Raw genomic sequence first — 24,097 nt, 5'->3', positions numbered from 1 at the left:
GACATGGAAACAGCTATGCTTATTAGTCGTATTTATCAAAGACCTTGTTGCTTCTACGGCAAAGCAACCTGTATGCAGAGATGTTCTTCTAGATAGAAAAATAAAATTCAGAGATGCATACAATAAAGAAGTCAAAAGCAAGAACAGGACGGACATTCAATATATCATCATCTCAAGCGCAGACAAATTTCTACAACCAAAACAAGTCACACACCTTCAGATCCAATCCTTTTCAGATCACATTGCACTAAAAGTTGCGAGCCATCGCTTTTGACTAGGAAGAAAAAACACAGCATGAACCATGAGTTTTTCTTCCCTGCAATCCGTCCTCGCTCTCGCTCTCGCTCTCCCCATCGCTCGCATGAGTGACAAGATTACAGAATCAGAGGATTACAAATTATGCAAACTTTACAGTACAGAAGAAATCTAACAGCTACTTGCACAGGAGTTATGTGCTGTGACACTGCAGGAAGTTTAGAAATTCTTCATGCTCTGATACAGCATTGGAAATAGCTCAGGAACTTCTTCCTTCCCTGCATCGATAGCAATAGATTGGAGTTATTGGCCAGTCTTTGGCAGCGCCGGTCAATTACGTGTAAGATTGGTGGAAACATCGCTACAGTTGGTCAATCATAAGCAATGGAACACATGATGGTAACCCAAGGGAAAGTTCGGCATGCAAGACATTGAAAATGTCATGTTAAGAATCTGAAAAACATGTGGTCCTCATGGGTACGTGGAATATGTCAGACTATGGGTCACTAATATCAGTGAACAACACATTGGCACACACTTTACGAGTAGTTAACTGTGGCTGCAGTTCTTCATCAGGTAGCACATCAATCAACAAGATAATAAACCAACAATGCACTTATCGCCACCTGAAAGTAACGAGCCAAACTACTTTTCTAGAAGGGAATGACTTTACTTTATCGTGGCCAACTAAACGACATCTAGTTTCTTCTCATTAAAAAAAAGCATCTATAACCACCTGCACTAATCACACCCTTTTGGAAATTCGATCAAAAGCTGCTCATAGCCTTATTAAAATTGGACTCATCACTGCCATCTACTGGTAAGGTTAGCTAAAATTGGACTCATAAAAGGAGCACCCATGGGAGGTCGTCTAGTAGGATATGTGTAAACCCACACATAAATACATTCTATGAATTTCAGAGGAAAAAAGAAATAAATTGAAAAGTTGATGCACACGTGAGTGCTCCCAAATCCATTAACTCCTGCTTCCCACTGAATCAGCACCAAATGCAATTGGCAATTGGACCAACACCATGCTGAAGCTACTAAAACCTTCCACTGATGGAGGAAGTTGTTGTACGCCATCAAATGAGGTACAAACATAAATCTGATTTTATTTATTTTGCCCAGATAACCTTCTCCCCATGGACAACGACGTGGCCCATAGATCAGTACAGCTAACGATTCAGACACAGATGCAGATTTGGAGGCTAGGAAGACATTGATGAGGCTGTCTCTTTCATCCAAGTTGAGACAAGCATTACTACTGCTACTACTACTGTACACTGCATGCGCATAATTGAATGCAAGGCCGTCTCCAACGGAATAACTATGGAACAATAATCCCAAATATGAGTATCCTCTATTCTAAAGACTTATTTGTAGAAAGGACTCTCTGTTGGATCTTGTTGTCGGAGAAGGTCAAAAATAGGTATTGAACTCTTTGCTTGTAGCGCTACCCAAATGTAGAATGAGTCTTGTATTTTAGGTAATGGTCGTTAAGACCGTCTTAGCAAGTTGTATCTGCAGTTGCCGCATCAGAACGTAGGCCAGTGAATCTCTACTAAATTGTATTTGCTGATGTGGTACATGACAATTCTACGAATGTGATGGTACATGATAATTGGTCCCATGTCACGGCATCAACAAATATAAAAATTCAACTCAATTTATCATTTATTTGATAATATACACCCATCGTGAACCTGTTTGTAATATTTTCAGAACAGCAGTGGTCTAGAACAACTGAAACTAGGCTCGCTTCTGTCTTCTAACAATTCATTCAGTAACTAGGTACTGATAGTTGTACTGTGTGTTAAATTAAATTTTCGATTTTGCCTCAACACGACATCGGAAAGTCGATCAAGACATTCCAATCCTTTGAAGTGTAAACATACTTTTCGGTTGCTTCAGTTCCACGCCCTTCAATTGAACTTCAACCAAACCAACCGGATTTTGGTAGGTGTGGTGAGCTTTGAGGCGTGAGCGAGACAAGGTGAAAGAAGGCACTCTGCCTCAGAAATCAAGGGCGGTAATAACAAACTCTGCAGGGGTATGGGCTAGTACACACAACGCAACGCAACGCAAGTGGTACGAGTGAAAGACAGCTGATTAATCCTGAATTGTTACCGTAGGGGAGTCGTCGTGCAGCGGCCGGCGGTGGTCGTCGTCGGCGACGGCAGCGGAGGACTTGGGCGGCTGCGCCTTGCTACTCTGCTGCTGCTGCTGGAGGAGGTCCTCGTCGCCGCCGAGGCTGGCCCTGGAGAGCTCGCGCTTGTTCTGCTTGCGCATCTCGCGGATCTTGGAGAAGTCCATGGAGTAGTCCGGCACGGCGCCGTTCTTGACGTCCCACTCCCCGAACGCCGGCACGGTCATCCACCCGACCGCCGCGCCCTGCTGCTCCTGCAGGAACGGAAAGCAGCGAGCGGCCCGATTCAGATTGTTTGCCCCGCCCCGGTGGGGTCAAAATACGGACGGGCAAGACGGAAGGAAGGGCAAGTAGCTCAGAATCGAAGCGAGATTTCCCCAAGATCTCAAGAAAGTAAGAAGAACAAGAAAATAACTTTCCCCAGGAAGCGTGCTCATGCTCATACCTCCTTGCGGTTCTCCATGAACGCTGAGCACCTGGTGAGCCTCTTTCACTCCCTAACCCCTCGCCGTTGCTTAACCTTTAAGCTTGTGACTGTGAGCGCTGCTGAATGCTGGAGGAAATCAATCAATCAGGAGCCGTGTCAGCAGCAGCGTCCCAGGACAAGGAGACGTCCGAGGCAAAATCGGGGGAAGGGAAGGGAAGGGAGGCGTTACTACCAGCCTATCCCCGCCCCGGAGGCCGGGCCCATCTCATTCCAAGCGACGGACCGCGGACGGACCGACACATCGGTCGCGTGAGACGCCCGCCCGCCCGCCCGCTTGGGAAACGCAACGGGAATCGCTCGAGAGCCGAGCAGAGAGTGGGCCCGGAAGCCGCACTAACATCCGTCAACGGTCAGCCGCGACCTGAGTCCACGGGCCGCCTTCGTCGTCCTCGCCCACGGGCATCCGCGCTCGCGTCCAGCTCCGTGATTCGTCAAACTGTAAAATGATATTATGCGTTCAGAATGCATAGTGTAACCGTACGTTTTAAGTGCTTTAAATGTTTTATTTACCGGCGTTTCACGTGAACATTGCAAAAGTATATCAAGATGTTACATATGTTGCAATAGTTGTACACGTATGTTATAAGCTTTGTTCCTAGTATTTTAACTATTTTTCTAGAAATATATTGCAAGTTTGTTATTTGGATGATGCATATGTGTCGACAAAATATCGTCGGCAGTCTACCGAGGGGCACCCCGCGATGGTAGATTGATCGATAGAGGAGCGTGTAATCAAGAACAAGAAGGCAACAGAGACACACGAGTTATACAGGTTCATGCCGTCGGTACGACGTAATACCTTACTCCTGTGGTCTGTTGGTTTACATTAGCTATCATATGATTTGCCGTGAATTCGTAGGGGTCCCTACCCGCCTTATATAGTCTGGGGGGCAAGGTTACAAGTCGGTTAGATCTGAGAGATAACCGGAAAGTAATAACAGATTACAAGAAGCATGGGATCGTACATATCCTATCAGATCTCGTGATATCTTCAGTATATCCTCTCCGTCCCTTGCGGGGGTCGCCGAGCAGAATCGTGCCCCGCAAGTCTCCTTCTCACGGGCTGGGCCGCCACTGGAGGCATAGCCCATGCGGCCTACCGTGGGTATCCGGGGTCGTACCTCCCACAGCTAGTCCCCGAGTGCCTTGTACCCGTTGTGCAACGCCGTCTTGAGACTTTCCGAGCAGGTGCGAACCAAAACCGAGCTGTCCAAATCATGATCCGACCACCATAAGGAGTCGCCGAACGGTTGTGAGCAGCTGCCGAGCAGCATACAACATCGCCGAGCAGCTACCCGACATTTGACTATAAAGGTGACAACGACGGTACCCGTGAGAACACAGACCGTCTGACGAAGAAGGAAGTGATAGACCGTGCCATGGATCTATTTACTTCGAATGTCTCATTCAGCTAGCCAAAAGGAACGAAGGCTTTCAACTGTACCAACCCACCTCCTCAGGTAACCATTTCGCTTCGCGTTTATCAGGCATTAATTGCCGAGCATAGGACTGACTTACTTATGAAAAGATCCATTCGCAGGATAGGGCAATATACTTTTTAGACGTGCCGAGGGTGAAAGGATCTAACAATGCCTAGAGGAGGGGTGAATAGGCGTATCTAAAAATTTATTACAAATGCTAAGTTCAAATCTGTCAGCCACTGTCGGAAGTCCCGATGTTTGGGTCGGAACTCCCGACGTTGTCAGAAGTTCCGACGCAAACGTCAGCAGTTCCGACGCCTACGTGAACTACAAAAGCAGTACCAAATTTAACTATGCGGATAAATAAACTTACAACCTCACTTCCTAGTGGTTTGGTGAAGATGTTGGGTCACTCCCTTGACGCCGTAATGCCTCCAAACCGTAGATCGAGTCCAAACCCTAAAATGGAGATTTTGGAGACAAAGAGACAAACACATACAAGTAATCTCAAGCAATCACAACAACAACAAGCACGCGGGACACAAGGATTTATCCCGAGGTTCGGCAACCCCACAAAGGAGCTCCTACGTCCTCGTTGTTGAGGTGACCACTAAGGTCGAAGTCTTTTCCACCTCCTTGCCTCTCTCAAAGCGACCACAAAGGCCACTTGAGCTTTCTACTAAGAAATCGAAGGGTGATACAAACTTTCCAAGGCTCTTCCACAAGATGGAAGCTCTTGGGCAACGCCTAGCTGGCTAGGGGCAAAGCCCCAAGAGTAAAAGACGCAAACACAACCGGCTTGACGAAGAAATCAAGTGCTCAAGCTTTCCAAAGTGATGCTCTCACTTAATCCACTCTCCTTTTACTCAAAAACTAAGGGAATTGAAGATTGGAGCAAAGGGGGAAGGAGAGGGGTGCTTTAGTTGCTTGGGAGCTGTTCAGCACGAAGTGAGTCAACTGTGAAATGAGTCCGTAACGGTTAGAAGTGAAGAGAGAAGTATTTATACTCCAAGTGAAAATTCAACCGTTCAGATCTACGTCGGGAGTCCCGATGCAGATCCCGAGACTTCCGACGTTAGCATAAAATACTGTTCCCAATGGGTCAGAAGTCCACGGGTGAAAGTCAGTGTCGGAACTCCCGGAAAACGTCGGGACTTCCGACGGTCGGAACTCCCGACGATCGTCGGGACTTCCGACGAGCACAGTTAATCAAACAGCCAGCACTGCTGAGGCCGGGACTCCCGGCTTGGGTCAGGTCAGTGTCGGAACTCCCGGCGAACGTCGGGACTTCCGACGATCGGAACTCCCGGTGAATGTCGGGACTTCCGACGTGCACAGACAGCGAGCAGTCAGAAGCACAGGTGCCGGGACTCCTGGCTTAGGTCGGGACTTCCGACTGTCGGGAGTTCCGACTTACATCGGGACTTCCGACACCGAAAGTCACAGAAAATTATTCTATGTGCTCGTGAAGTGCTAGAGTGACACTCTTTTGATTTTATTTAAATGCTTGAGCACTCTATCTTCCTCAGACCAACTAAACTTGCATCCCTCTTTATAGTGCGGCGGATCCTAAACTCAAAAACAAAATTAAAACCTTTGGAGATCGTTTTGAATTCGTCCGCCTTTACAACTTTAAGAATTGAGGGATACCATTTCATCTTTATCAACTCTTTGAATCTTTCATGGGACTAATAGCTGCAACATATCTCATTAAGATTACATTAGTCCCTAATTTGGATGTCATCAATACACCAAAACCCACATAGGGGGCAAATGCACTTTCAATCTCCCCCTTTTTGGTAATTGATGACAACCAACTTAGACTTTTATAGAAATGAAAGAATCTAAAGCTTTTTGAACCCCAAAATTTATGGAGAGCTCCCCCTTGATGTATGCATGAATTTGAATTTCAATTGGAATCATGTATACATGCTTTGCATACACCAAGACAAAAGCTCCCCCTAAATTTTGTAATCCGTGGGGTGCAACAAGTGTGTGTGAACAAGTATATAGACGTAAAAAGAGATGCAATATGACATGTTATTTCTCACAACAAGTAAATATGATGGCCAAGATTTCAAAGTAGAAACTTGAAGCACTACATGGCCATATAAAAAACATTCATCATGACAAGTAGAGATAAGCACAAGCAAATAAGATAGATTAAACCATTACTTATCCTACAATCATCCATCACACACATATAAATAGATAGTTGTCCATCACACGGTTGCCACCACACGACATAGTTCATACACGCTAAAGGTTTTAAAGTTCCAAAACATAAAGACCAACTAACTTATTACAATAAATCAAAGCCTAACACTCCCCCTTTGTCAACAAGTGCCAAAAGGGGTAGGCCGCATGATAAATCAACTACTCATCGTCGGAGTCATCATCTTCTCCTTGGTCACCTTCCTCACCATCGTCGTCGTCTTCATCATCTTCTTCCTCTTGATATTCCTCATCCTCTTCAGTTGCTTTCCCCTTGCCATGCGGGCGAGAAGAAGCATCATCTTCGTATGCCGCACAAGCCTCATCATATAAAGCCAACGGATCACGAGGAGGCACAAATGGCGGCGGAGGGGAAGATACAATGCCTGCTTACTGTTCCAACCGATATAGCCTCTCTTGCATGTCGTTCTCACACTAAGCACTAGCACAACACTGTCCAAACATGTAGGTCAGTAGAAACTTGAACTTGTTAGGCTTCTTTCCGGAGGAGGACGAAGATAGGGGCTCATCGCTGGATGAGCGAGCAGCAGCAGCAGTGGTGGTGGCAGCACCACGGCGAGAGCGAGAAGCCGATGGACCTTTCCCTTTAGCTTGGGCTGCCCTAGCTTGTTCTTTGAGTTCTCTAGCGGCAACGATAGAGGTCTTGTTGGATATCTTGAGGAGCTTATGCTGAGAGTCATAGGGAAAATGGATGCCAGATACTTGCTCTATGATATGCATGATGTACGGAGCATAGGGAAGATGCTTTACCGGATCCTCAGTAGCATCATGGATCTTGTTCCAAATGTATCGACTGATGGAGAACTTCTCAAACTCATCTCTAAATCTCTGAAGCACCTTCTGTGAATCATCACGAAGGAAGGTGGAGTCACCTACCTTCGAATACAATATCTGTCTCAGGATGTTGTTCAAAACATAATAATATGGCTTCAGAAATGTGGTCTGTCCATCAGCTCTGTGGCCCTTAAGATACATGTGTTGATATTCCTCCAAAGCAAGATCCTCATACTCAGTCAACTCATTGGCATTCCGGTCGCTGTGACCCAAACCTAGAAGGCGAGAGAAATTGACGAAGTCCACCTTATAGTGCTTGCCTTCAGTGGTCCAGTGAATAATGTCCACAGCACCGGTCTAGTCTCTCTCATGATGATAAGAAGCATAAAACTGACAAATCAGCTCATTGTTCCAATTCTTCCGAAACTGTAGCAGGTAGTACAGCCCCATTGATTTTATATCTCGAACCATCTGCTCCAGCTCGGGTTCCTTGTACTTGCCAAGAGAATATGCATCAATGCACTTCATCTGAAGGACCGGTGGCTCCTTCTTCTTCAAAAACTTCCGATAAAGAATGGAATCATAGAAATCATAATGGAAGGGGTGCCAGAAACGATACTCAAGGCGGAGATCTTTCTCATCCTCTACATACAGGTTCCTTCCTCTGTTGTACCGGATGTCCTTGACTCGGTGCTGATAATCCATTGGAAGGGGAGGAGTCCATCCACTAGCCGGATTCAGAGCCATGGAGGGCTCCCTCATGATCGGCGACACCTCAGTGAATGGAACGAGCTGACAAGTCCCCGACAGACCACGAGACGGGGTGCGAGGCGGTGGAACAGCAAGGGTGCGTCTGGCACGGTCCAACGCTTCCTCTTCTTCATCAACCATCGGCTCAGCCCCAACAGGAGCAGGAGCAGGAGGGGCAGGAGGAGGAGCGGCAGCCGATGACCCCTAGTCGCCACGGCCACAGCCACGGGAACCACCAGCACCACGCGAGTAAGACGCCTTGGTGCGGCCAGGAGGCTTGGGAATAGCGGCATGATCTTGAGTCTTCTTGGAACGCTTTTCCCGATGGCGCGAGGGACTACTACCACCTTCCATAACTGCGTAGAACACAAAATGGAACTAAGAAACAATACAAGGAGAGGTGAACGAACATCGAGAAGTGAAGAAACAGGAATGGAGTGGTCACCATAGGGTCGGTAGTCCTGGCCAAAGTCGGGACTTCCGACAGCCGGGAGTTCCGGCGTACGTCGGGACTTCCGACGGTCGGAATTCCCGACGATCACCGGGACTTCCGGCGCACACGGTGACCATCCCATTCATGGGGCTTCAAATCACGACACACATCCAAACAAGGGAGATAGAGGAGTAGAGAGGAAGAAAGAATAGAGGCAAAACAAAAGGTACATTGGATTTAGGGTTAGAACACCATGGTAGTACCTTGAAACGAGAACGGAAGAGATGTAGAGAACCAAATCGCAGTCGTCGACGAACAAATCCACGGGCACAATCTCCTCCACCAATGGAATCTCCTCCACACCAACGACAAGAACACCCCAATCCGAAGAAAAATGAGGGCACGGGCGGTGGAAGGAGGGAGGGAGGGAGGGCGGTCGGCACTACCGGCAAGACCTCCAGCGGCGGTGGAAGAAAGAAGGAGGCTGAAGGATCTGGGGCGGCGGTGGGAGGGGAGGGCGCGAAGGGGCGGCGCGAGGAGGAGCCAAGGCGGCATCGGCGTCGGTAGAGGAAGAGAAACCGCAGTAAAACAAATAGGACGGGGCCGGTTAAAAGGGAGTCGGGTAACAAATCGGCACAGTCAGATCTGCGTCGGAACTCCCGGCGCACGCCGGGACTTCCGGCGGTCGGGACTTCTAGCGCGAGCCAGGACTCCCAGCCGTCGGGACTTCTGACGAATGTCGGGACTTCCGACACAGGGAAACAGAAAAACACCTTAACCTGCACTCTCTCTATCATGTGGGGCAAAAATATGATGGACACTAAGATTTTCACAGGTGACTAGATTTCATTCATCCAATACAAAACAAGTCACTCATGAAAATTACAAAATAGATTTTAAAAGTGACACACAATGTTTTCACAATTCTTTTCTCCTAACTAGATCAAACAAAATGTGTGTGCAAGGGATCAAGCCACGTTACGAGAATCAATGATATTTAGTTCACTCCTCAAAGCACAAAATCTTGACTCATCTAGGGGTTTTGTGAAGATATCGGCTAATTGTTTTTCGGTGCTCACATGATGAATGGTGATATCTCCTTTGGCTTCATGGTCTCTCAAAAAATGATGCCGGATGTCTATGTGCTTTGTTCGAGAGTGGTTTACGGGGTTGTTTGCCAACTTAATGGCACTCTCGTTGTCACACAAAAGTGGAATCTTGGTTAACTCACATCCAAAGTCCTTTAGTGTTTGCTTCATCCAAAGTAGTTGGGCACAACAAGCGCTGGCCGCCACATACTCGGCTTCGGCGGTGGACAAAGCAACGGAATTTTGCTTCTTAGAGCTCCAAGACACCAAGGAACGACCAATAAATTGGCACGTTCCAGTAGTACTCTTTCGGGTTACTTTGCAACCGGCATAATCCGAATCAGAATAGCCAAGTAACTCAAAAGTGGAGCCCTTAGGATACCACAAGCCAAGATTAGGAGTGTGCACTAAATACCAAAAAATTCTCTTAACGGCCATCAAATGACATTCTTTCGGATTAGCTTGAAATCTTGCACACATGCACACACTAAGCATAATATCGGGCCTAGATGCACAAAGGTAAAGGAGTGATCCAATCATGGAGCGATATACCTTTTGATCGACATCCTTTCCTCCTTGATCAAGATCAAGATGTCCATTGGTTGGCATGGGTGTCTTGATGGGCTTGGCCTTGTCCAAGTTAAACTTGTTCAACATGTCATTGATGTACTTGGTTTGACTTATGAACGTGCCATCCTTGAGTTGCTTGATTTGAAATCCAAGAAAGAACTTCAACTCTCCCATCATGGACATCTCGAACCTATTTGTCATAATCCTACTAAATTCCTCACAAAAAGCCACATTAGTACTACCAAATATTATGTCATCGACATATATTTGGCAAACAAAGATATCATTATTGACTTTGCAAGTAAATAAAGTAGCATCGGCCTTTCCTATCTCAAATCCTTGTTTGAGTAGGAAATCCTTTAAACAATCATACCAAGCTCTAGGGGCTTGTTTGAGCCCATAGAGCGCCTTGTCGAGCTTGTAGACGTGGTTTGGATACTTGGGGTCTTCAAAGCCCGGTGGTTGCTCTACATACACCAACTCGGATAGGGGGCCATTGAGAAATGCACTCTTCACGTCCATTTGATATAACTTGAAATCATGATGAGCGGCATAGGCAAGTAGAATGCGAATTGATTCTAGCCTAGCCACCGATGCATAGGTCTCCCCAAAATCCAAGCCTTCAATTTGAGTGAACCCTTGAGCCACCAACCTTGCCTTGTTCCTTGTTACCACACCATGCTCATCTTGCTTGTTGCGGAAAACCCACTTGGTTCCAATCACATTTTGCTTGGGTCTTTCCACCAAGGACCAGACTTCATTCCGAGTGAAGTTATTCAACTCCTCTTGCATGGCTATCATCCAATCCGGATCATCAAGTGCCTCTTCCACCCTACGAGGTTCCAAAGGAGAAACAAACGAGTAATATTCACAAAAACTTGCTAAACGGGAACGTGTAGTTACCCCTCGTCGAATGCTCCCCAATATGTTATCAACGGGATGATCCCGTTGAATGGATTGATGCACTCTAGGATGCGGCACTTGAGTTGATCTTTGGATAGGGCCATCATCATCATCATCATCATCATCATGGTCATGATCGATTGGAAGATCACAATCATGAGCTTGTGGAGGGTTGACCTCACTACTTTCTCCATTGTTGAGTTGTGGTTGAGCTCGCTCATTGTTGACACCATCTTCATGAGAATGACCTTGTGCTTCTTTTGATCTCCCATCTTGACTATCTCTTGTTGCGGAAGCTTCACCATGTTCATTTGATGAAACATGATGAATGGTTGGATCAAGATCATCACGCACAACATGGTCTTCATCTTCATCTTCAATGGGCTTTACTTCACCAATAGCAAGCTTCTTGATTGCTTCATGTGGGGCTTCCTCATTACCTACATTCTCAACATTGACTTGCTCTTTTTGAGAGCCGTCGGTTTCATCAAAAGTCACGTCTACCGCAATTTCAATCAAACCGGTGGTTTTATTGAAAACACGATATCCATGTTCGTTAGTACCATAACCAAGCATGAAACCTTCATCAACCTTTGGTGCAAACTTAGAACTTTTGGATTTCTTGTTAAGTTGAAACATTTGGATCCAAAAACTCTAAAGTAGTGCACCTTAGGCTTTTTACCGGTTAGAAGTTCGTAGGCGGTCTTTTCTCTTATCTTGTGAAGATATAAGCGGTTGATGGCATGGCATGCCGTGTTGACCGCTTCTGCCCAATAGTTGGTTGGAGTCTTGTACTCATCCAACATTGCTCTTGCGACTTCTATGAGCGTTCGGTTCTTTCTCTCCACAACACCATTTTGTTGTGGAGTGTATGGAACCGAAAACTCATGCTTGATTCCTTCTTCATCAAGAAACTCTTCAATGTTGGTGTTCTTGAACTCCATCCCGTTGTCACTTCTAACTCTTTTGATTTTGACATCAAACTCATTTTGGGCTCTTTTTGCAAACTTCTTGAAGATTCCTTGGACTTCACTCTTTTCACGCAAAAAGAATACCCAAGTGAAACAAGAATAATCATCAACAATTACAAAACCATATTTGTTACCACCAATGCTTATATAAGCGACGGGTCCAAATATGTCCATGTGAAGCAATTCCAATGACCTTTCGGTTGTCACAACATTCTTGGCGGGATGTTTAGCTCCAACTTGTTTTCCCACTTGGCATGCACTACAAATCCTATCTTTCTCAAAAGAAACATTTGTTAGTCCAAGGATGTGTTCGCCTTTTTGAAGTTTGGCCAAGTTCCTCATCCCAACATGGGCAAGTCGGCGATGCCATAACCAACCCATGCTAGATTTTGCCATTAAACAAGTCTCGGGATTTACTCTATTTGATGTGAAATCAACTAGATAGAGTTTCCCCTTTAAATGACCCGTAAATGCAATAGAGGAATCCTCCCTTCTATAGACTTCCACACCCTTATCCGTAAAGAGACAATTGTAACCCATCTCACAAAGTTGTGAAACGGACAACAAATTGTATCTCAACAAATTCACAAGTAAGACATTGGAAATGGAATTATCATTTGATATTGCAATTTTACCCAAACCGAGTACTTCACCTTTTCCATTGTCACCAAACACAATATTTCCACTTTGATCATGACTTGGTTGGAATGATGTGAACATGTCCTTCTCTCCGGTCATATGATTGGTGCATCCACTATCCAACACCCAACTTGTTCCACCGGAGGAGTATTCCTACAAAAACAAATTAAGCTTTTGTTTTAGGTACCCAAAAAGATTTGGGTCCTATAGGGTTAGTCACATAAAACTTGGGCACCCAAACACTCCTCATAATTTCCTTTCTCTTTTGGGCACCAACATACTTAACCACAATCTTGCCATCCTTGCCCCAACAACACATGTAGTCACTAGCATAGCACCATGGAAGTGGTGCTTGTGGCTTGAGGACATCGGATTGCTTTGTCTTGATTGTCTTGATATTTGTAGGTTGGATTTTTGGAATGTATACCTTGTTGTTTGCCTTGCATATAAGCTCATCAAGAGCAATGCCCTTGTTGAACTTCACACAAGGCACACCATTTATTATATTCCTTCCATTTGCCCTTCCATCATACCTATTGTAGCCAATGCCTTCCTTGATTGATGGGTGCCTTGATGACTTGTATATAGTCTTGTTAGATTGCTCTTGACACTTACACCCATTCTTCAATATCATCTCCAACCTATGAATCTCCTTGTTTTTCTTCTCTAACTCAACAAGGTTAGTTGCATATGCGTTTACATCAATTTTATAGCATCTTTTACAACCATCACTAGTGGAGACATTAGAGACTTCGGTTGCCTTAGGAGAAGTTGAAGTGCTAGCCCAAAGAGTACTATAGTTTAGCTCAAGATTTTGATATTTTTCTTTCAAGCTTGTGAGGCTTTCTTGAGCTATACTCTTTTCATTCTTAAGGCTAGCTATTTGATCGTTAACCGAGGAATGTTCCTTAGTCAATTTCCCAATTGAGTCATTGGCTAAAGACAATTCAATGGTTAATTTCTCAACCTTCATCTTTTCCTCGGCGATAGATGCTTCAAGTGTAAGGTTTTTCTCTCTCTCTTGAGTAATTATATCTCCTTGCAACTCTAAGCATCTATCCCTCTTCTCTAGTTTCTTCATTAGCATTTTTATTTTAGTGAAGGCCTTTTTACCAAATTTCTTTATCATGGTTGCTTCAATTTCTTCTATGTTATCATCACAACTATCATACTCATCACTAGAGGAAACGGGTGTAGTATGTACCTTCTCCCCTTTTGCCATGAGACAAGTTGGGGTGTAGTAGTCATTGTCGATGAGGTTGGAGAAGAGCCTCGGTGATGAAGATAGGTTGGAGAAGAGCTTTGGTGGTGAAGTTGAGTCGGGGAAGATCATGGTCGGTGAAGAAGAGTGGTGGATGGCAATGTTTGCGGCTCCCTTCTTCTTCTTCTTCTCATCATCACTTGAGTTACTATCACTTGACTCCCATTCTTCCCCAAGATGAGCTTCACCTCTCTTCTTGCCTTTGTTCTTCTTATCTTCATCCTTGTCATGCTTGTGCTTCTTTTTCTCATTAGGACAATCGGCTATGAAGTGACCAACTTGACCATATCCATAGCAAAATCTCTTTTTGAACCTTCTTTTACCATCACCATAGGTCTTGCGGTTGCTTTTCTTCTTCATAAACTTTCTAAGATTTCTAATCACAAATGCAACCTCCGTATCAGAATCTTCTTCTCCACTTGAGGAATCATCCTTCACTTTCTTCTTCTTTTCTTGACTTGAAACTTGACCTTCATGTTGTTGAGTTGCTTTAAGGGCGGCACTCTTGTTGAATCCCATTGCATTAGGATTTTGATTGTGAGCATTGATTGCATCTTCATCTAGACACTCATGATGCTTGAGCTTTGAAAGAACTTGAGGTGTCATCTCATCATAACCGGGCCTTTCCATGATCACGGACGCTAGCATGTTGTTCTTGGCTCTATAGGTTCTCAACATCTTTCTAGCAACTTTGTTGTCATCCCATTCGTTGCTACCAAGAGCTCTTATGCGGTTGACCAATGCCATGAGCCTATCAAACATGGATTGTGTTGTTTCATTTTGCAAGAATACAAATCTTTCCAATTCACCATGAAGTAACTCTATGTTGCCTTTTCTCACACTTTTATCTCCTTCAAATGATACTTTCAAAGTATCCCAAATTTGCTTTGCACTTTCCATTCCATTCACTTTTCTAAACTCATCCGGAGCTAGGCTTGACACAAGCAATGCTATGGCTTGTGCATTTTGATGGAGGTTGTGCACTTCTTCCGGAGTTATCTCTCTATCTTCATCGGTAGGAATCATCACACCAACATCCACAACTTCCCAAAGTCTTGTGGCTATTAGATGCATCTTCATCTTGTAAGACCAATCGGTGTATCTTGTTCCATCAAAGTGAGGTGGCTTGCCAATATTGACGGACGGAGTATGTAGTGTTGAACCTTTCATGATTTGTCCATAGTCAAAACTCATGTGTGAATATATTCCTTTTCCATGAGCATGCTCACCGGCTCCAATATCACTAGCGGCATCTTTGTTTACTTCATTCTTGTCACTAATATCATTCTTGCCACTTATTGCATCATCAACCTTCTTGCTCAATTCTTCCTTCAACTTGCTCATTTCATCTTGCATCTTTTTCATTTCATCTTGAAAGAGCTTGACTTGAGTACTCATCAACTCTTCAGCTATTTTCTTGGCCATTTCAACGGCAACGACTTGCATCTTGTCGGTCTCCGACATTGTTTCTTCTCATGTGGTGAAACGCAAAGAGAAAACCTTTCTCTGATACCAATTGAAAGGATCTAACAATGCCAAGAGGGGGGGGGGGGGGGGGTGAATAGGCGTATCTAAAAATTTACTGCAAATGCTAAGTTCAAATCTGTCAGCCACTATCGAAAGTCCCGACGTTTGGGTCGGAACTCCCGACGTTGTCAGAAGTTCCGACGCAAACGTCAGCAGTTCCGACGCCTACGTGAACTACAAAAGCAGTGCCAAATTTAACTTTGCGGATAAATAAACTTACAACCTCACTTCCTAGTGGTTTGGTGAAGATGTTGGGTCACTCCCTTGACGCCGTAATGCCTCCAAACCGTAGATCGAGTCCAAAACCTAAAATGGAGATTTTGGAGACAAAGAGACAAACACATACAAGTAATCTCAAGCAATCACAACAACAACAAGCATGCGGGACACAAGGATTTATCCCGAGGTTCAGCAACCCCACAAAGGAGCTCCTACGTCCTCGTTGTTGAGGTGACCACTAAGGTTGGAGTCTTTTCCACCTCCTTGCCTCTCTCAAAGCGACCACAAAGGTCACTTGAGCTTTCCACTAAGAAATCGAAGGGTGATACAAACTTCCCAAGGCTCTTCCACAAGATGGAAGCTCTTGGGCAACGCCTAGCCGGCTAGGGGCAAAGCCCCAAGAGTAAAAGACGTAAACACAACTGGCTTGACGAAGAAATCAAGTGCTCAAGCTTTCCAAAGTGATGCTCTCACTTAATCCACTCTCCTTTTACTCAAAAACTAAGGGAATTGAAGATTGGAGCAAAGGGGGAAGGAGAGGGGTGCTTTAGTTGCTTGGGAGCTGTTCAGCACGAAGTGAGTCAACTGTGAAATGAGTCCGTAACGGTTAGAAGTGAAGAGAGAAGTATTTATACTCCAAGTGAAAATCCAACCGTCCAGATCTACGTCGGGAGTCCCAACACAGATCCCAGGACTTCCGACGTTAGCATAAAATACTGTTCCCAATGGGTCAGAAGTCCACGGGTGAAAGTCAGTGTCGGAACTCCCGGAAAACATCGGGACTTCCGATGGTCGGAACTCCCGATGATCGTCGGGACTTTCGACGAGCACAGTTAATCAAACAGCCAGCACTGCTGAGGCCGGGACTCCCGGTTTGGGTCAGGTCAGTGTCGGAACTCCCGGCGAACGTCGGGACTTCTGACGGTCGGAACTCCCAGCGAACATCGGGACTTCCGACATGCACAGACAGCGAGCAGTCAGAAGCACAGGTGCCGGGACTCCTGGCTTAGGTCAGGACTTCCGACTGTCGGGAGTTCTGACTTACGTCGGGACTTCCAACACCGAAAGTCACAGAAAATTATTCTATGTGCTCGTGAAGTGCTAGAGTGACACTCTTTTGATTTTATTTAAATGCTTGAGCACTCTATCTTCCTCAGACCAACTAAACTTGCATCCCTCTTTATAGTGCGGCGGATCCTAAACTCAAAAACAAAATTAAAACCTTTGGAGATCGTTTTGAATTCGTCCGCCTTTACAACTTTAAGAATTGAGGGATACCATTTCATCTTTATCAACTCTTTGAATCTTTCATGGGACTAATAGCTGCAACATATCTCATTAAGATCACATTAGTCCCTAATTTGGATGTCATCAATACACCAAAACCCACATAGGGGGCAAATGCACTTTCAGAGGGCCGATTGGCCGAAAGGAGTAGATCCTCGGCGGCCACTGCAGCCCGAAAAGGGTGAGCCGAGCTCCTCGTGGGATAGTCCATCCCCAGTGTCAGAGAAGGTCCGCGGGAAAAGACCGGCAGTAGACGAGCCGGTCCAAAAAAGGAGAAAAACCACCGGCTCTCATGCACACAAACCAGGCGGCATCTCTCTTGGAGAGGACTGAGCAGCTCGGCCACGACGAACGGCTGTGCTGGAGTGGTCGGACGATGACGAGGACCAGTCAGCGCTTCCACCGAGCACGACGGAGGTACTGGCAGATGCTGACGCTCCCAAGCATCGAGCAGGGGAAAGTTATGGTCGAGCAACGGCGGACGCCCCGGTGATGCAAACTACCGAAGTCCCCGACCAACGCACAGAAGGGAGTGCCCCCGGGCACCAAGACGAGCGGCAACCCGCTGCAGAGGCGCAGGAGTCCTCCCATAAAGCCAACCAAGCAGCTGCGCCTGGGGGGTCAGGCAGGCATCGCCGATTCAAGAAAATCAATCGGAAGACCAAACCGTAAGTATATTTGCCTTGGAGTAATAATATTGTTCCTTGATTTCTCCTTGTTTCTGAGAAGCCGATATTATGCAGTGTGACGCCGAGGCCCGTGACCTCAGAAGAAAAAACGATGACTGCTCCCATCCAGGAGTCCTCGAGTGCTCAACGAACAGAGGACGGGCCAGCCACCGCTCCCAGCAGACCTGGCGATGGTGAATCGTTGGCGCACACGATCGGCGCGTCGGCCACCGCAACCGCGGCTACGATCGAAAAAGTCGTTACCTTGGAAGCGGAAACTGCGGCTGTTGTTGATGCGCTGGAGGTTACAGATGCGACTCCGTCAACGGCTGAGGAGCAAACATCATCACCTGCAGGGATGCCAGGAGTGGTCGGAGCGGCAGTCCGACCACGGAGCCCCCCGGTGGTGCCACAAGCGACGGCGGAGGAGGACGAGGTCGTGGAGATCGAGCGTGCCGCACCTGAGCCCAAGTCCGTCTGGATTCTCTGGAAATGCGGGGAAGAGGTGGTAGTTGTCGAGGAAGAGAACACCACCAGGGAGATAAAGAGGTTGAAATCTGCCGTCACCGGAGTTATAACTCAAATCGAGGTGAGTGCCACGCCAATAACACCGATATATGTTGTCGGAAGATCAAGGTTTATCTCTTTCATTGTTAATCCACAGGGGATAGCTCGGACAGCCGATCAACGGCACCAACTGATAAAGAGGATGGAGCCCCTCACCGAGGAAAATAAGATACTCCAGGAGGCTTTAAGTCTTTTGGAGAAAAGTATTCAGAGGGCCCAGCGTGAGCGGGACCTTGCGGAGTCGAACTCATGGGACCTTGAGCATCAGAATGGGGTTCTATCCGAGCGACTAACGGCTTCATCCGAGCAGCTGAAGAAGACATCTAAGGAGCTGGCGATTGTATCCGAGGAACTTAAGAAAATGTCCGAGCAGTTGAGCAAGAAAAACGGAGAACTCAATAGTAAAACTGAACAGCTCGACCGGAAGTGCCAGCAGTTGGAGGATGTATCTAAGCTGAAATCCGGTATTCTTTTTCATACAATGTGCTTTGCAGTAAGTGGCCGTATATTTTTCTATTTCTTATCTTTTGTGCTTGCAGAGCAAGATGCAGAACTCCACCAGCTTCGCTAGACCGTCGAACAAATCCGATAAGAGAAAATGAAGGAGTCAGAGCGAGCCGACGAACTGGCCGAAGAATTGAAAGGTAGGTTTCCCCTGATTGGAAGTGACGCCGTAATACTTTTTTGCCGTGACGAACCATTGTAATTCTTGCAGATTATCGACATAAAATCAAGGCACAGTTCGATGTGCTGGTGCAAGAAGCCAAAGTCTAGAAGGACAACTTCAACACTATAACTGCCGCAATAAAACCAGTGCTCGACTGCGTCGACGTTGAACCGGCGCCCCGTCCTAATGGTAGGCAGCAAGGGCCAGACACCATCATTCAGAGATGCAAGGCAGTGTGGGAGAACTTCAAAAACTTCAACCACGACGCCGTTTTGACCGCCGCTACTCGTGCCCTTGCGGTGGTTCGGTCCCATTATCCATCCGTCGACATCCAGTCGATAGGTGGTGGGTTCGCTGATGGGCCGAGCGACGCGTAGACCCAGCAGCTGGAGGATGACATTGAGGATGTGGCAAAAGTGCTTGTCGGCGATATAGACCTGTTTGGCGAAATAGAAGCTATTGGCGAAGCTTAAAGAACTGCTCGGATATTACCGCCTGTAATACTTGATTTATCTGGCTATGAAGAATCGGCGTATTATCAACCCGATGCATTTTTTCCCAATATAAGTTGTGTTCGATCATTTAGTTTTCACTGAACTTGATGCCTTAGTTAGGTCGTGATCCGTAACGCATAACGCGGAGCCCATGCGTATGTTGGAGAAATAGGCATTGTCATAAGACCGTGTCCTACCGCCCAACACGCAGAGCACCGAGCTCATGGTACGTTTGGTGGGATGTTAGAGCCTTGGTGTCCTCCAGAGTTACTATTGCAAAAAAAACGTTCTGCCCAGCAGCCAACTTGAGTAACGTGGCGAGAGAAATGGCTAAAGCGGTGTTCGAGCGGTTAGTTCATATCTGAAATCTAGGCCTTGACTAGCCCATAGTCCATAACGTCGAGCGCAGAGGCGCTGACACGTGTAGGACGAACAGGCATGGCCAAGGAACCGCAGCCGACCAATCGTAACGCAGAGGGCGGAGCGCCTAAGCACGTGTAGGATGTAGTCGGGGACTGGGTCGTTTCCATAGAAAACAGAAGGAAAAAGGTGTGCTGTTTGACGATCGGCAGGCTATGTTGCGAAAATTGGAAGTGCAACACCGTCGTTGTTTTTGTAGAAAAACCTACACGACCCGAAGGAAGCATAGTAGGCAATTTTTGGAAAAATCATGTTCGGTGATTGGGAGTTAACGTGTTCGGCGAATTGGAGAGGTCGTGTTTGGCGAATTGGAGAGGTCGTGTTCGGCGATCGGGAGTTAACGTGTTCGGCGAATTGGAGAAATCGTGCTTGGCGATTTGGAGTTGCCGTACTCGGCGATTTGGAGAAATCGTGCTCGGCGATTTGGAGTAATCGTGCTCGGCGATTTGGAGTAATCGTGCTCGGCGATTTGGAGTGGCCGTACTCGGCGATTTGGAGAAATCGTGCTCGGCGATTTGGAGTAATCGTGCTCGGCGATTTGGAGTAATCGTGCTCGGCGATTTGGAGTTACCGTGCTCAGCGATCGTGCTCGGCGATTTGGGCGTACTAGTCGAGCGTATTGGAGGCCATCGCGGAGTGGCTTACATCCCGCTAACGGTAGGTGAAGCTTATGATGAAGGAAAAAATGTAGAGAAATTATGGAGACTAGAACTTTATTAATATTAAAGTAAAGAATACATATCTATGTTATTTCAGGGGTAGAAACGTATAAGGTGCTCTATGTGCTAGGAGTTGGGAACATCAAGTCCATCTACGTTGCATAAGCGATAAGACCCTGGTCGAGTAACACCTTTTACGATGTAAGGGCCCTCCCATGGTGAAGACAGCTTGTGAAGCCCTTCGGTTTTTTGTTTCCGACGTAAGACGAGGTCGCCGATCGCGAACGAACGACCTTTGATGTTACGGTTGTAATACCTCCGCAGACCTTCGAGGTACTTGGTTGTGCGAACACAAGTAATCAGACGTTCTTCCTCGGCCCGATCAATGTCTTCTGTCTGAACAGCTGTGGCTTGGTCTTCATCATAGTTTTCTACTCTGGGTGCTCGGAATGCAATATCCGCTGGAAGTATGGCCTCTGAGCCGTAGACCATAAAATATGGAGATATGCCAATACTGCGACTAGCTTGAGTGCGCAGTCCCCAGACCACAGCTGGTAGTTCTTTGAGCCATCTGCCCGGGGTCTTTTCTTCTTTCTGATAGAGCCTTTTCTTGAGGGTGTTGAGGATCATACCGTTAGCTCGCTCGACCTGACCGTTAGCTCTAGGATGAGCAACGGAAACGTATTTAACAGAGATGCACCTGTCCTCACAGAAGTCCCAAAAAATGATGGCCGGTAAAAGTTGTCCCGAGGTCGGTGATGATGCTGTTCGGGAGACCGAATCTGTGTACGATGTCTTCAAAGAGCCCGACTGCTTTCTTAGCAGTAGCGAGTGGTTTATACTTGATCCACTTGGAGAACTTATCAATGGCGATGTACACATACCGGAAACCTCCTGGCGTAGGTTTGAAAGGCCCGATCATATCCAGTCCCCAGCATGCGAACGGCCAGGAAGCTAGAATGGTCTGTAATTCTTGTGCCGGCACATGTATTTGTTTGGTGAAAAATTGACACCCCTCACATCGTCGAACGAGATCTTCTACATCGGTAATAGCCGTGGGCCAGTAAAAACCTACCCGGAAAGCTTTGCCGACCAGTGTTCTTGAAGCCACATGATTGCCATAGGAGCCAGAGTGAATTTCAGATAGTAGCTTCACGCGGTCGTCTTGGATGATGCACTTCTGTAGTATTCCTTCCTTGGCACTTTTCCTCATCAGGCTACCGTCCACCAACACGTAGTGCTTACTTTGGCAAATTAATCGTTCGGTTTCGATTTTGTCAGCGGGTACTTCGCCGTTGGAGAGGTATTTGATGAACTGTTCCCTCCAATCGGTGACCTGCGAAGGTATCGTGAGTACCAACTGCTCGGCAGGGGTTACTTCTACAACTTCCTTGTCTTTCTTAATGGATGGTGTCAAGAGGTCCTGAACGAAGACCCTCGGTGGAGCCGTGGTGCGAGAAGATCCTATCTTCGATAGCTGGTCGGCTATTTGGTTTTGATCCCATACCACGTGGTGGTACTCGATGCCGTAGAATTTCCCTTCAATCTTCCTGATTTCAGCGCAGTAAGCATCCATTTTCTCACTGGAATAGGACCAATCTTTATTAAGTTGATTGATAACCAGCGTGGAATCCCCGTATACCATGAGGCGTTTGATGCCGAGCTCGATGGCTTTACGGAGGCCATGGAGACATGCTTCGTATTCCGCGGCGTTGTTGGAGACCGCGAAATGTATGCGAAGAACGTATCGGAGTTTATCCCTTATCGATGTGATGAACAGAATGCCCGCACCGGCCCCATTGATATTAAGGGCGCCGTCGAAGTACATCACCCAGTGCTCGGGGCAAGTGGCGGCGATGGGTTCTTGGATTTCGGTCCACTCAGTGATGAAATCGACGAGCGCCTGCGACTTTACGGTCGGCGTGCTTCTGAAGTCAATGGAGTAGGTGCCGAGCTCAATAGCCCACTTGATGATACGACCATTGGCCTCTTTATTTTGGAGAATGTCTCCCAGAGGGAACTCAGTGACCATGGTGATCTTGTAGTATTCGAAGTAATGTCGGAGCTTGCGTGAGGTGATTAAAATTGCATATAACAGCTTTTGCACCTGAGGATAACGAGTTTTGGGCTCATTAAGTACCTCGCTGATGAAATAGACCGAACGCTGTACCTTGTAGGCGTGTCTAGTTTCCTCGCGTTCGACGACAATAGCCGTACTGACAACTCGAGAAGTGGCGGCGATGTAAACCAGCAGAGTTTCATCTGGTCGTGGCGCTGTCATGATTGGAGGTTTTGTTAAAAACAATTTGAGCTGCTCGAAAGCTGTGTCTGCCTCCTCTGACCAAGAAAAAAGCTCAGAGGCCTTGAGGAGCTTGAAGAAAGGTAGCCCTTTTTCACTGAGGTGCGAGATAAATCGGCTTAACACAGCCATGCAGCCTGTAAGCTTCTATATATCCTTGACACACGTTGGCCATTTCATGTTGGTGATGGCGGAGACTTTGTCAGGGTTTGGTTCGATGCCCCGAGCGCTGATGATGTAGCCGAGTAGGATACCGGATGGAACTCCAAAGATGCACTTTGAAGGGTTCAACTTCCATCGGTATTTGCTTAGGTTGGAGAAAGTTTCTTCAAGGTCGGTGATAAGATTGTCAGCGGTTCTAGTCTTGATGACCACATCGTCGATGTAGGCTTCGACGTTGCGGCCGATCTATTGGTCGAGGCACATCTAGATAGCCCTTTGGTAGGTCGCGCCGGCGTTCTTTAGTCTGAAGGACATAGTGGTGTAGCAGTATGCACCGAAAGGCGTAATGACGATGTTTTAACCTGGTCTTCCTCCTTGAGGGAGATCTGATGGTAGCCTGAGTAACAGTCGAGAAAGGAGAGCAACTCGCAGCCGGCGGTGGAGTCTACAACCTCGTCTATCCGAGGCAAGCCGAAGGGGTCTTTAGGGCAGTGTTTGTTAAGATCAGTATAATCAACACACATTCTCCATTCTTTATTCTTTTTCTTAACAAGAACAGGATTAGCTAACCAATCTGGATGATACACTTCTTTTATAAATCTGGCAGCTAAAAGCCGTTTTATTTCTACCCTAATAGCCTCCTTTTTGTCCGGCGCGAATCGGCGAAGTTTCTGCTTGATCGGTTTAGCGGTCGGCGAGACATTCAAGGAGTGCTCGATCTTCTCCCATGGTACCCCCGGCATGTCTGCAGGTTTCCAAGCAAACACATCGGCGTTGGCACATAGGAAGGAGACGAGTGCGCTTTCCTATTTGGGGTCAAGGTGAGCCCCAATTTTCACCATCTTGGAAGGGTCATCGAGGTCGAGGCCGATCTCCTTGACTTCCTTGGACTTGGCAGAGGCCCGGGGAGGCTCTGGGATCTCCATGTCGTCAGCAGATGCGGTCTTGGCTTCGGCGACCATGCTGGCCATCTAGATGGAGAGGTCGGTGGCTTCGGCGAGGGCGAGACTTTCCGTCTCGCAGGCATAGGCGACGGAGAGGTTGGCCCGCAGAGACAGGACTCCTGTAGGCGAAGGCATCTTCAACACCAGATACGCATAGTGCAGAATGGGCATGAACTTGGTCAGAGCCGGACGCCCTAGTATGGCGTGGTAGGCGGTGTCGAAGTCAGCGACATAAAAGTTGATATGCT

General features: G+C 46.8%; 1 protein-coding gene across 1 annotated transcript; it reads right to left on the bottom strand.

Moving 5' to 3' along the window:
- Positions 1 to 215: 215 nt before the first annotated feature.
- LOC136539101 (uncharacterized) lies at positions 216 to 3,066 on the bottom strand. Its single transcript, XM_066531039.1, has 3 exons — positions 2,850 to 3,066; positions 2,386 to 2,658; positions 216 to 533 (listed from the first exon to the last, which is right to left on the bottom strand). Exons 1-3 carry the CDS (start codon positions 2,865 to 2,867, stop codon positions 486 to 488), a joined length of 339 nt encoding a protein of 112 aa, XP_066387136.1. The 5' UTR covers positions 2,868 to 3,066; the 3' UTR covers positions 216 to 485.
- Positions 3,067 to 24,097: the final 21,031 nt, after the last annotated feature.

This window comes from Miscanthus floridulus, chromosome 2, assembly GCF_019320115.1.
Source record: "Miscanthus floridulus cultivar M001 chromosome 2, ASM1932011v1, whole genome shotgun sequence".
NCBI lineage: Eukaryota > Viridiplantae > Streptophyta > Magnoliopsida > Poales > Poaceae > Miscanthus > Miscanthus floridulus.
Note: the sequence above shows the minus strand (reverse complement) of the source record. Positions and strands in the feature narration are given on the sequence as shown.

What these genes read in the sequence shown, in the direction of transcription:
- LOC136539101 (XM_066531039.1), bottom strand. An exon ending in TGCACGACGACTCCCCTACG is followed by an intron (nt 534 to 2,385) that starts GTAACAATTCAG and finishes CTATCGATGCAG; the next exon opens with GGAAGGAAGAAGTTCCTGAG.